This window comes from Penicillium malachiteum, assembly GCF_028827825.1.
Source record: "Penicillium malachiteum strain IBT 17515 chromosome Unknown utg000002l:1.0-8849297.0:1.0-8852440.0, whole genome shotgun sequence".
Classification (NCBI taxonomy): Eukaryota; Fungi; Ascomycota; class Eurotiomycetes; order Eurotiales; family Aspergillaceae; genus Penicillium; species Penicillium malachiteum.
The window spans coordinates 1,971,722-1,985,152 of record NW_026643095.1 but is presented as its reverse complement, the minus strand read 5'-3'; the positions used below and the strand labels follow the sequence as shown (position 1 = coordinate 1,985,152).

Genomic DNA, 13,431 nt, shown 5'->3' with positions numbered 1-13,431 from the left:
AGGTCTGTGCGAATAGAAAATGTAAACAAATGAAAGAGGAAAAAAAAACTCCACTATCACACTCCACCATATCTTAATATGGTATAGTGAGTTAAAGCAGGAAAAAGTAAAGCCGAAGGATGATCCACAGGATAATACGAGATACCGATTGATAAGAACATTCCAAGGTTATGATGAAAAGTTTGTGGTGAAAATGAGAAAGAGACCAAAATGACCTAAACCCAAGATCGAATTCTTCAGATCCAGTACCAAGATTGACCTCTATGTTAAATATGCCTTTATTCAGGGATCTATCATTAAATGATAACTAAATCCACTGAGTGGGTCTACCACTACGTCCATGGTCCATGGTTCCGGCATCGAATCGGGCTAATTCCACCATACATTCCTTTACTGTGACTCGTCCCGCGTCTCTTCCCGACCATGGACGTGGGGTCCCAAGCCCAGGGTGATGGGTTAACATGACGCCATGTTAACGCTGTCTGGTGATAGCCTCGTATCTATAAAGACGAAACCGGAAGTAAGTTCCATGGTGATGGTACTATAAATTAGGCAGGTCAAATATGTATGAAATCATGATCGTGATCATGGTCATATGGTGTGGCTGTGGTCTTGGCTTTCATAGTAATGACTTTAATCCGATAGATCAAGTGTTTCATGGCATCATGGTAGAAAATCTGCCAAAGATTTGAAATGAAATTTGTAAATGCATATATGACAATATCTTGAAATGCGCCGAGAAGTTCTTTTCTGCTTCTTTTCTGGTCTGGTTTTGTTTTTTGCTCTGCTCTCTTGTGTCGCGAGGACTAGAATCCAAATGCAGGGGGTATTGCGATAAATAAAAGAAAATGACCACCCATTCGTGAAAATAATAACCGTAATGCGAATCCCGTAGGATGAAATGCAAATGAAACAGTATAGGCGATTATCGACTGCGTTTCGAGTAAGAATAACCACCCGAGTTCCCTGTTGCTGGTCGCTTTTGTCCCGACCCCGTTGCCGATGAGCCAGCACCGGTAGCCCCAGCAGCCTCAATAGACCGAATAAGTGCTCCAAGTCGTAGGAGGTAGTTTTTTGGTGCGCGGTTTACTTCAATTTTGCCCAAGGTGTTGCGAAGCTCGTTTACTCGAGGGTAGAGGGCGGAGGGAGGTAGGATCTCGAGAGCGCTGAGGACGAACGCATCATCATCGGGCTTCAACTCCATATCCTCGGAGCCGATCAAGATGTGGTATAGATTGCGCTGATCTTCATCTTCGCCGTGGAAGGACTTACGTCCCCAAGTGTTTCCACCCAGAGGATCTTTATTGCGAGCCGCGATCGATTCGAGAACCAATACGAGGGCATTGGCGGCGCCTTCATAGCCATGAGAGCGAGTCGAAATGTTGTACTGGATACGAGACACAGCACGACGAAGATTCGTCACCACTTCATCGACATTCACGATGCCTCCACCTGGAGTGCTGGGGTCTGAAGGTAGCTCTCCTGTTGCACAGTATCGATCGAAGTCGGACAGTAGTCGGCGAGACTGTTCTTGGATCTTGTCGAAGTAGATTGCCGCACAAGCACCTGAGGGCATTGCCTTGCAGAGACTGCTGAAAACACTGTCATCGTGGACAGCAAGCCGGAACATAGTTGCTTCGAAGTCTCCTTGTACCACGCATTGCTCTGGGGTGAGTTTGGCCGTGGTAGCCTCAACCAAGTCGCGGCGAAAGTCTTCTGGAAGAATTTTCGGACTGAATGCTGAGAGCACATCTCGTACCTTTTCTGTGCGAGTCATGCCGTGCAGTTTCCCGTCTCCTTCGGTTTTGAGGAACTGCCAGTTTAAACGCTCTGCAACTGTCTCCAGAGGAACGTCTTTGAGAAGTTCCTCGATACGTTCAGGAACCCGAGGACGACCATTGCTGGAAAGAGCCGCCCGTGCCGTGGAAGGGTTCGAAAGGAAGCTGGAATGGAGTTGATCAAGAACCCACTACATCATCGAATCTTGTTAGTGACTCCAGGATTGTATTCCAGACGAACAGGAAATTCCTTCCTATGCCTTTTCCTCCTTGTGACATCGACAGCAAGACAAGACTTACAAAGATGTGTTGACATGCCGCCTGCGGCCGCGTTTGGAAAGTTGAACAGGTACAAGTTGTCGAATTAGATCCAATATGTACTTGAGGTCGATCCAACAGCTGGAAGTCATAACCAGAATCCGAGGCACGACAATTGACAACGTCGAACTGCGATTTCAAGCCCACCACCGCACTAGCACCCGTCTCGCCATCTAGATTACTCACATCATAAGTGATGCCAGATCGGGCAGAGATGGTGGACCGTTCGCCCCCAACCTCCTCCTCGCCACTGCTCTCCTCCTCCTCCTCCTCCTCCCCTTCGCTTTCCTCCTCCGAGGAACTCTCATCCTGACGCTCACTCTCATCATCATCGGAAGGGTCCGGCTGCCCCGCTGCGCGGGCCGTCCTACTTGACTGGGCCCGAGTTTCAGGCATGTTTTGACCGATAGACAGTCTGTGAAACTGTCTAGTCGGAGCAGACATGGTCCGATCGAAGAATGAAAAGAGAACGACAAAATAGTAGAGAATACGAAGGGGGCAAAGTGAATTCCAAATGTGTGTATTTCTCAAGTGGACTCTCCCTGATGGCAAAAGATCACAGAGTTCTTCCGACCCATGGACAGAAGCGGGTACTTATTGAACCATGGAACGATTCTCCCTGGCGCCCGCTTTAAATAATAGCACCATGGACTTGATGGATGACAAAAAATATAACTTAAGATAATTTTCGTCATGGTCCTGTGCCCTGCTCTGTTGATTTAGATGCATGATGAAGTGGGAATCTTTTTTGGGGGAAAAAAATTGGGAAAAATTCAAAATTCAAAATTCAGGGAAAAAAAAGAATAAAAAAAATAGAAAATAAAATAAAAAGGGTTCGGACCCGAAGAATATCCAGTAAAAAGAGTAGAATAGAATGATAATTTGATTAATAGAAATAAAAATCTGAATAGATCCTGGGCACAACAAGAGAATTAACCAACAGCGCTTAGACGAACAAAGAGTTCTAGCTGCGGCGAGGGGGGAGGGGAAGAGCGAAAAAAAGAGCGAGAGATTGGCTATGTACCGCAGGAGTTTGAAGGGATGATGTCTCAACAAGGCTTAACTGTTCAATGTTGGATTATGCCCTGGTAAAGTGACAATTGATCAACATCGTAACGCACAGACACTAACAGGGGACCGGGTGGAATGAAAAAGATCTGGGGTTGTGAACAGGCCTCCTTAACCAGGTTCAGGCTGATCAAATCCCGGGGATAAGATGTTGGGTGATTCATAAGGGGCCGCTGATAGTATAGAATGGCGTTAGTATGGGATAGATTCTTCCATAAAGTCCATGATCCTATATCAAGTTTAGTTTGACTTCCATCAATGATTGTTCTTGTTCAGTAGAAAACACTCTGGAATTTGCCAGCTGAGAAACCAATTCTCCATGTCTGATCCCGAATCCGAGAGGCTGGTTTAGTATGGGCGTACTCCGTAGTAGATACTGGCGAATTGGCATTGTTCCTGGTTCATGACTCAAGCAAAAAGAGAGCTAGTCCAAAGTGGTCAATGTTGATTTCGATGATAACGTCAGAGCATTGACTGTGGCATATTGGGCACAGCAAGCTCTTGGCCTGGCGATCTTATTCTTTACGCCGATTCGGCGCAGGATGCGATCGGCTCCAGCGGGGAGCAATCTCGACCTTTCCATCTGACCCGCAACTCGGTCTTTGTACCTCTGTCCTGAATTATTGGTCTTTCTTCAAGTGGTTCCAGCAGGTTAATGGCGGGGCGAGAGAAAAATGGCAAAAAAATCAGGTGTATATCATGATCGCCCGATGTAGACGGGGAAAAGCATGGGGAACCAGTCTGGGCATGACAGCCCCACACGATGGATGAACTTTGACGTGGACGTTGAGCAAGGGGATCCAGGTCGATCGATACTCATATCATGCAGTTTGACTCAGTCTTTTTTTTCCAAGATAAGAAATGGCTTACACCGTAAAAGCAATCCTAGATTCCTTGTCAAACAAGGGAGAATCCAGGGAATGCAACTTGGGACAGCCCAAGAAAAATCATAATTAAAAAAAAGAGAATTGAAAAGTCAAGGTCATAAACGCTGCATAGTTCCTTGACCAGTCGAATGATTCCAAGTAGAAAGAGTTGGTGATTCAAGAAGCCATCGTGCATAAGTTCAATGGTGGATTCCGTATCACAAAGAGAGGGGAAGTTGCTGCGCCCGAACTGTGCACAGTGACTCCACCGACGTACACTTATGATCAGTCTTGTTGATTAGCGCAGGGACACAGCGAATCCAGACACGTCTTAAGAGATGCTGTGCGGCACAGCAGGACCCGCTGGCTTGGGTATTGGGTCTGGAGATGCCCTTTGATCCCTGTAAGATGGGGTCCAAGCACTGCCATCGGAGATATCATCATATCATCGCAAACCGTTTTTGCAGTGGGTTTAAGCCCACTTGCTGCGCAACTGGGCTCAAATGTAGTTTGGCGTCTAGTGGAAACGACTGATAGCCACCAATTATTGTGGCCCGGCGCCTAAAAAAAAGGTACTTTGCACCCCCATCGCTCGAATTCGACACAGACTCAAAGGCAGTGATTTCGAGTACGTCGGTTCATGGTTCGACGAAAATGATCTGTGCATTTCCCTGAAATCAAGTGACTGATTTTGGCCACTGCATCAGATGCAGCCACATGAAGTGGCGCGATTGGATGAGTGGAGGTGCAAAAGTACCTGGAGAAGTTTAGTTGTTCGCCAAACTGCAGAATCGGCAGAACATAGAAATCCAAGGTGTTTTTCATCCAGATATCCTTAAACAACCATTATCTTTTTTTTTTTTGTAAATTTGGAATGTGTATATGTAGTTAATGATGGACAAATGATGCCGGTGGACAGATGAATAGAAAAGTGCCTTGTAAAACCTCGTGCGACAGGGAAAATTACTGCGGGAAATGTCGTTCAATATGTTACTAGTCGCATTTAGAGTGAGTTCTCCACCTCGTGCCCAGGTGCATACTAGCTACTTGAAGACTGCATATACATGTGCATCATCATGATGAAAGCGTTGGGCACTATACTATGTATCTTTGATCATAGTTAAAGATAATGCAGATCAACAAACACTTGAGAAGTAACTGGCTCATACGGAGATCAAGGTCAAAGCACGAGGGTATCGAATGATGAAACCAGGATCTGAAAATAAAATAGCTCATACAATAGAGCACATAGACACCATAAACGAGGGGTATGTGCAAATTGCAGGGGAAAGGAAATGGAAAAAAACAGTTGGAATAAACTGGGAAATCCACGGCGTCATTAATCATTGATTGGCCCTGGCAGCGTTCCGCTTTTTGGCATCCTCCAGCGCTCTGCGAAGTCTGTCCTGGTGCTCTGTCTTCAGATCAGGACTGTGAGATACTGGGGCTGGAGTTGGACTGGGAGCTACAGTAGCCGGCCGAAGGCCCAAAGGAAGTGGTGCCAAAGGCTGCAAACCGACCGGCTGGCTCATGGGACCATCGTTCTCTGCATCGGAAGACATGGGAGACGGAAATTTCGGACTCTTTGCTAGGTCCCTTATGACTCGTTCAATGGTCGCATCCAAATCCTGGGGACCTTTCTGGATACTTTGCAATTTGGATTCCAAGTCACTTTGAAGAGACAAATCCTCTTTTTTCTTTTCGGCCTCGAGTCGCTCGAAAATTTCCGGCTCTGAGTTTGCATATTGCGCCTCGGCAACAGATACAGCGTAATCGGCATCGTTGAGTGCCATTTCCGCGACTCCCGAGCATCGAAGAATCGACTCGGAATCAGCACGAAGGGACGCTGTGAAAGTGGATGTGGATTTGAGAATTTGTTCGATTTCAGAATCTGGCAGGCCAGAGCTCCGGAGGGGTTTAGGATCAAGCCGAGCGGCCTTCGAAGCAAGTTCGTCCAAGAGGCTTTGATTCATGCCTAGCCCATGAAGAATTGCATCGTCAAAGGAGTCCATGAGTCGATTGGCACGTCCATCACGGTCTTTGGCTGCCTCTAAAATGTTCCGCTTTTCCATGCGGTCAAAGTCACCGTCTAGCTTTTGAAGACTTGTCTTGTCGCCCATGAACACTAGCGGACGACGCTCAGCTCTCTTTCGGCGCCTTTCACTGTCTAGCGCGAGCTCGAGGCGTTTCTGAAACCGATCCTCGAGTTTGCCGTGAATTTCATTGACAATTTTCATGGTCATAGACGGGCTTCGTCGGTCGGAAGCATTGCTCTTGTCCTGCTGTTCGCGCTCAAGGTGACCCAAAGCTGAGTCGTACGACTTGCGAAGGGCAGAGATTTCATTTTTCAGGCGTTCATCTAAAGTATTGAACACTTCTGTCACGAACTTTTCAACCTCCTGCCGTTCTTCGTCTAATTGAGTACGGGCTTCAGTCTGCCGAAAGTCCTCTTCTAGGATGTTAATATCAGCATAGCCGATCTCCTTTCTGTTGAAGAGGGCGTCGACTTGAGCCTCTGAATCCTCTTGTCGGGCTGTACGGGCTTGATCAATTCTTTGCCGACGAACTGCAGCGGGTCGCTCCCACTCATCAATAGCTTGTTGCACATAAGATAAATTCGAAAATTTCTCAAGTTCTTTTCTGGTTGTGATGTGCCACGGGCTCTCTGACTGCTTATCCAAGGGTTTCCAGACCATTGCACGTAAGTCTTCTATGAGACTGTACGGACCCTGCCTTAAGGATTCCGGTAGCGATGTGAGTGGAGTGGTAGACCGTCGACCACTATACTTGTAAGCATTGCTCTTGTGACGGATTATGCCGAGGAATGTCTCATCGTGTTCACCCTGAGCCGCTGTCGAAAGAGTGAAAGTAGGAAGGTCGGAAGATACAGGAGGAACATTGGACATAATTCGTCCATTTGCTGATGCTTGCCGTAAATCGGAGTAAGCCTGGTATGCTGGACGGTCGAATGTCAGGTTATCGGAACCACGCTGCGGACCCTCAGTGTACTGGAACGGGGTATAAATTGGCATAGGGGGGTTCGTGGTAAGAGGGTCCAATGACTGTTTTTCTTCTGGATCAGGGACTGAAGAAAGTTGAGAACTGTGCCCCTTGGGAGCTTCTTCGGAGGACAACAATGAAAGATTGGGCTGCCACTGCGCTGATCCTCGGCGGGTCTGTTTCCTCAGGACTGGACGTCCTCCTGGACTATATTCCGAGTCACTTCCTGCACTGTCGTTTGCATCACTGTCGTCGCTGTCCCCATCATAGACTTTTGGTTTGATATTTTTGTTGATATTTTCGTTGGTGATTGAGTTGTCTTCCTCTGTCTCTACAGGAATAAGTCCAGATTCGATCGGGACTTGGGGCTCCTGAGTACTTGGAGGTGATGGATCCGGAGCCCGGGAAGTTGACTGAGGTTTCTGCTCCGTAACGGCAGGCTCGTGCTCAATATTGTAGAGAATCTCACGGAGCTTTGCCTCCTTCGACATGAACGCAGTAAAGATCTTATACCGCTCATCATCTGAGTCTGCGACTGCTTCTTTACGTAACATTGAAATGTAACGTGTTAAAGATGATTTGAACCAGGGGTCAAGATCCTCATAAGGGTCTACATTTTGAGGTGCAACTACACTAGGTGGCGCTTCTATCGGAGTTGCTGCACTTGACTTGACCACTAGGTCCTGGGAAGGAGAATGCACTGGTCTTGGAGCCTCAATGGGACCTTTGTGAGATGAAATGTCTGGACGAGGCGCAAGATCTGCAGGGTTGAGCTGAGCCGGCTTTGGTGAAGGTTCCAAGGGCTTCACCCAAGCATCAATGACATTATCAATGCTATCAGCACGCTGTGACCATGAGTCAACAGAATCAACAGAATCAACAGAATCAACAGAATCAACAGAATCAACACGGGCTGGGGGAGGTGGAGTATGGCCACCATACCCTGCCGAGGGACTAAGGGGTGAAATAGAATCTGTTCGTTGTGGAACCGAGGTCGGATACATAGAGACAGGCGTATCATGGCGAGAATTGACAGGTGATTGTGTCTGTGGCTGTGGCGGAGCAGCATAAATCACTGTGGAAGTCATAGGTGCTGCCGTCCCTGTGGGGAATACTACTGGAGGTGTTTGGACAGACTCAGTTGATGGCGGGGCAGTCTCTCTAGATGGAAACCATGGAGAGTCATCAAAATCAGCCTCTGTGGAGCCAAAGTGCTCCCATCCTGAAGGCAAGCCCGGGCCCAACGCAGATGAAAAGGTGGTAGCTGAATTGGCCCCAAATGAAGCATTGGGTGGAAATCCATATGAGCCTTGTGAAGCTGCTGGGCCGATACCTTGTGCAAGTAACGGAGGTTGAGAAGGTGTAATACTTTGCTGAATCGGTACATCTTGATGCTGGGGAATTTTAGGAGGCGGCGCAGGAACATTCGTACTGTTCTGATATTGTTGATGCTGGGATTGATTCTGGGGTGGTGGAAAATTATATGGAGGTGGAATGCTAGTAGCCGACCCTGGCTGAGCATCTGCAAATGCTTCGAAACCCTGGCTTGGGCCTGGTTGAGCATTTGTGTTCAATGAGGGAGCTTGCGCATAGGCGTATGGCTGTTCATTGGTGCTAGATGGTCGAGGCTTTGAGGCGCTTATTAGTTCTGAACACCCCCGTTTCCATACTTTCGGCTATTTCAGCTGCTTTAACTTACAGGAAGAGGTGGAGGGGCGTGGATTTCATGTTTATTGTATTGAACGCCCCATGTTCGGGAGTCTGGGTGCGGTATCGGCGACGCAGGTGATATTGGACCGTACGTTGCTGGTGTGTATGTGGCTGTTGGAGGCCGCGGCGGCGGTGGTGGTTGCGCACGCTCCGGACGGCGCGCTGGCTGTTGCCATTCCGGCTGTTGTGGAGGATCAGACTGGTTTGGCCTATACATCCCAGCGGTTGATTAGGTCCAGCTATGAGAGAGTGAAGAGAGTGTTTTGTGACTTGACAGCTCCCACGAGTGATCCATGCGCCCTCGGGATGCCCCACTGACCCAAAGCCACGCGGACAGTTTTGAGGCCTTAGCAATTAGGTGTCAAATTCAGAACTAACGTAATCGGTAAGCGAGTGGCCCATGCAAGCGAGCAGCCCAGTCCAAAACACATAGTAAATGTAGTAAATTACAACTTCATTTCTCGACCACAACAAATTAAATTTAGTTACAGCTTCTAGAGTAAGCTACTAACTATATTTCTAGTCAGACCTCGAACTGAGGAGCCATTTAAATCAGCATTCGTTGCGTTTACCAAAAATACAACGTATCTTTTATGAATTTCCTTAAAATATATATATCTAGACTCTCACACCCTGGTGTTTCCTAAAACTGTTTAAATCCATTCAGAGACATATATTCAATACTGTACTATCATATAAATCCATTCTAATTTGTTGTGGTTGAGAAATGAAAGTGCAATTTACTACATTTACTATGTGTTTTGGACTGGGCCGCTCGCTTGCATGGGCCACTCGCTTACCGATTACGTTAACTAATTTAGGCCTGTGACCTTGTACTACATGTATGATGTAGGGACATTATCTATTATCTCACCTCCAAGCTTGTCGCTATTGGGCATAGTGACACTAGTTTACGTTTAATCACTTCGAGATTCCATGGTTCAAAGTACATTATACAAAATTCGCTACAACTACAATGGCATACGACGACTTCCAAAGACTCCAGCACCTTAGCAACCGGTCACTAGGACCAACATTTGAAACCTTGCTGTGAATTCAAAAGGCAAAGATCAAGGAATAATCAGCTGACATGGATACAAATGAATATTACCAGCAAACCGGAGTCCACGAGAGAAATTTGTGGTATCTCATATTGCGGGATCACCATGGGCATGTTCTTTCATAGTCGGAGGCTAGTTCGTTGGAAACAGAGAGGCACTTGCAAATATCACTGAAACTGACTCAAAGTAATCTTTGAAACATTTCAAGACTTGTACTGAGCAACTCCGAGGTCTAAACTTGAAGTCTTCCCAGGTGGTCTCTTTCATCGAATTATGTAAAAGAATGCTATAAATGGCTCTTTCATAGATCAGCCTCAGTTATTTAATCTCAAAATAAAGCAGACTTCTCTTTATCTCATATATGAACCAAGTTTTAGAAAGGATGAAAATGTAATAACGACTAAACTGAAATCAAATAAAGCTACAGGTCACATACTAGACCTTATTGACGATTCTCTCCATTTTTCTGAAGATTTGGTATTGCAAAAGTGGCCGGCAAAACAACACCATGACTTTGGAGAAAAGAACTTTGACTGTTCCAACGGAGGACCCAAATAAGAGACCAAAGACGACATCAAAGACCCCACGAAAAATCGACAAAGCCTTCCTCCCTCTTCCACCCATAGAAGCTGTCATACCCGATCGAGGCGTCCCAAAACCTGATATCTTCGATGAAGTACCCTTAGGACCTTATGTATCAAGCGCAGATGCAAAGCTAGCCTACAAAGTTTGGAGTCTGCCAGATCAGGCTCTTGGAGAGGCATGGAAAGGAAAGGAAGACCGGCCGTATTGTGAAGACCCGACTGATAGTGTGACTCATGCATTATCACACAATGTTTACGAGCACTTGATGACCAATCCACTACTCCCCATATCGCGAGAAGATGCATCTGGCAGTTTTGAGGCCGACGGGCTAAATAGAGATTGGAATGCCTCTCTCATCATCGATGAGTTCAGAGACAGTCTTCTCCAGGAGAGTTCTATTCGTGATATCTCACTCTGGAGCAAAAAGGCCATTCGAAAACTTTTGAAAAGTCGAGATTTAACCGTTTCCGGGGATGAGCATCAGGATGACTTGATAAAACGAGCTCAGCAAGACGAGCTAGAAAAGCACTGTGGAATAGTGCCTCTGAGTGATCTTGAGCACTGGAGCATTAAACGCCCCCAGAAATACGCTGTCCAGCCCTATGGAAACGAACACATGTCAACACTTTCTATGTATACCTTCGCTATTCACCTAAGCCCCTACAACCCTACCTATTGGGTTTCTCGTGCCTACTGTCATTACCAGCAAGCATATCTTGATCTAGCTCTGGGAGATGCATACCGTGCAAAAGTCCTCTGTGATGTTCTAGTTAAAGCAAGCGAGCGAAGTCGACGAGTAGGTCTCTACCCAAAAATGTGGCATGCAATAGAGCAGCACCTCCTCGCCAAACCACGGGGAGACAATATACTGAAACCCGAGATTCAACAACTGAGAGAAAAAGGTCCAGTATATTTTATTAACTGCCTCACGAAGGCCCTCGATAACATCATAGTTTTGAGTCTAGCAGGACTAGGTTGTTGGCACGATTTAGATCCTAAATACAGCAACCTCGGCTCGACTTCCATTCTGCATACACAAGATCGAGATGGCCGAGTACCACGACTTCGAAAGGAGGTTTTAGCGATAGTGGAACAAAAACATAAGATGCAAATCAGAAATAACCTTGAGCTATTTTGGCACGAGCGTTTCACTGGACGTTTATTGGCTGATCGAGTATATCCGTATGAACCAACTGATGTGGATCTTGGTAAGCCAGATTTCGTGAAAACCATCAACCGGAATATCTTCCAGGACAAAAATGATCCTGGTGACTTTAAAAAAGTATGTCGGGTCGAAAAGCTGGAAGATTCAAGTGGTGGTCCTATTGGGGTATTCGCCAAGAGCAATATAAAAGCTGGTCAGCTAGTTTATTATGAAGAGCCAACAATACGGGGCCATCTTCGACCTCGTCGAATGGAAAGAGATGAGACAGCTGGAAAGGAAGATCCAAAATGTGATAATTGCCAGCGAGCTATGAGTCGGATCGAGAAGTTTGAATCACCATGTGCCTGTTGCCAGGATATAGGCAAGCCTAGTCCCGATGATCGAAATTTCTGCCGTCGATCGAAGGAAAAGCAGTCAGCGAGCTGTAAAGAACTTGCAAGCCAAATACATCACTTCAGCAGCTGTGGTAAAGACTGGTCATGGTTGCACAATGCTATAAGACCCATCATCAAGGAATGGAAAGGAGAGGAGTACGTACTTCAATGCAATGATGTGCATGGCACGATGCATAGTCTTCTTCTGCGGAACATATTCGAGATCACACTGCATCGTCGCGATAACAACCCTAATCTATCCCCATTGGAAATAAACGAGCTGCTTGTACTTGATGATGAGCGTGAATGCAAGAAAGGCTACTTCCCGTTCTCATACATCGGTAACATCACCGTCCCATTTGACATCCTGACATCTTTGGGCGTCGATATCTTTCGTGATTTCTCGTGCGACACGTGGGTAATTCAAAGAATCTTGCAGAAGCTTCTTATCTATGCTGTTCCCTGGGATCCAGAGCGTTGTGATCAAGCATCTGAATTTGTACCTGGAGATATAGACAAGACTCCCGAGCATCCTGACAGGCAAGATGAGAGAATCCAAGAGGGGAGGTCATTCAAAAAATGGGACCCATCGTTCATGAATTTGCACCTTTTCCCAGGACTCAGCATGTTCCGTCAAGTTGTCTCCGAGAACGCCAGCTGGGGCTATAGCACCAAAGTCCCTAACCGTGTCATGATATGGGCAATCAAAGATATAAAAAAGGGAGAGGAAATCGCCATCCGGAATCAACATCACAGTTTCGGTACATCGGAGAAGAAATTTGGTCCCACTCCCACGACGCGTATTAAGCAAGGGATCAAGTACAGTCGATCGGGCACACCTGGGGTTAAACCGACTCATAAGAGGGACTCTGAGTACGCCACAGTGGATGACATTCGACTCTCTTTTAAACGCGACGTCCCAGACTCTAATCCTGTAACTGGTTATCAGCGTGATAGAGAGACTGAGCCACGCCACTTCCCTCGTGGACATGCCCATGCCCACCCTGATGTCGAGGAGTGGTTGCAGGATCTGCTTGATCTTAAGGTAGAATCAGGAGATACGGAAACACTCACGGAAGATATCACGGAGGAAGAATGGCTGGAATTGAAACAATTGGGGTTGAAGAATTATCGAGATAAGCAGAGAGCGAATATTGATTTCCTGCGATCGGAGGTACTAAGTGAAGACCAGATGATAGATGAAGGGGCAGATCTAATTAAGCATTTCAAGCTGCCCAACGAGTCATGATGAGTTCAAGTTTGCTGCCAGTACTTTTTATTTTGTTTTCAGATTAGAATGCCTCGGATCAATTTACATATGATGATTTTTGGGGATGAGCTGGTAAGAAAAAAAAATCCATTATATGCATACAAAAACAGAACAGAACAGAGAGACTTCGAAGATTTGTAGAGTACATGAAAGGAAGCGTAAAACCAATGCCCCAGGGATTCCATTTACAATACAAGATGACCCAGGATCCAGATGCCGGACCAAACCAAAATAAC

At 46.4% G+C, this 13,431-nt stretch overlaps 3 protein-coding genes across 3 annotated transcripts; 1 reads left to right on the top strand and 2 right to left on the bottom strand.

Moving 5' to 3' along the window:
- Positions 1-925: 925 nt before the first annotated feature.
- N7483_003782 (uncharacterized protein) lies at positions 926-2,540 on the bottom strand (the record flags this gene model as incomplete). The annotated part of the gene is made up of 2 exons (XM_057087219.1): positions 926-1,969; positions 2,079-2,540. 2 exons carry the CDS (start codon positions 2,538-2,540, stop codon positions 926-928), a joined length of 1,506 nt encoding a protein of 501 aa, XP_056947048.1.
- Positions 2,541-5,373: 2,833 nt separating this feature from the next.
- Positions 5,374-8,957, bottom strand: N7483_003781 (uncharacterized protein; the record flags this gene model as incomplete). The annotated part of the gene is made up of 2 exons (XM_057087218.1): positions 5,374-8,658; positions 8,730-8,957. 2 exons carry the CDS (start codon positions 8,955-8,957, stop codon positions 5,374-5,376), a joined length of 3,513 nt encoding a protein of 1,170 aa, XP_056947047.1.
- A 1,352-nt stretch (positions 8,958-10,309) lies between these two features.
- N7483_003780 (uncharacterized protein) lies at positions 10,310-13,174 on the top strand (the record flags this gene model as incomplete). The annotated part of the gene is made up of 1 exon (XM_057087217.1): positions 10,310-13,174. The coding sequence occupies one exon, from the start codon at positions 10,310-10,312 to the stop codon at positions 13,172-13,174; it is 2,865 nt and encodes a 954-aa protein (XP_056947046.1).
- Between the last annotated feature and the right edge of the window lie 257 nt (positions 13,175-13,431).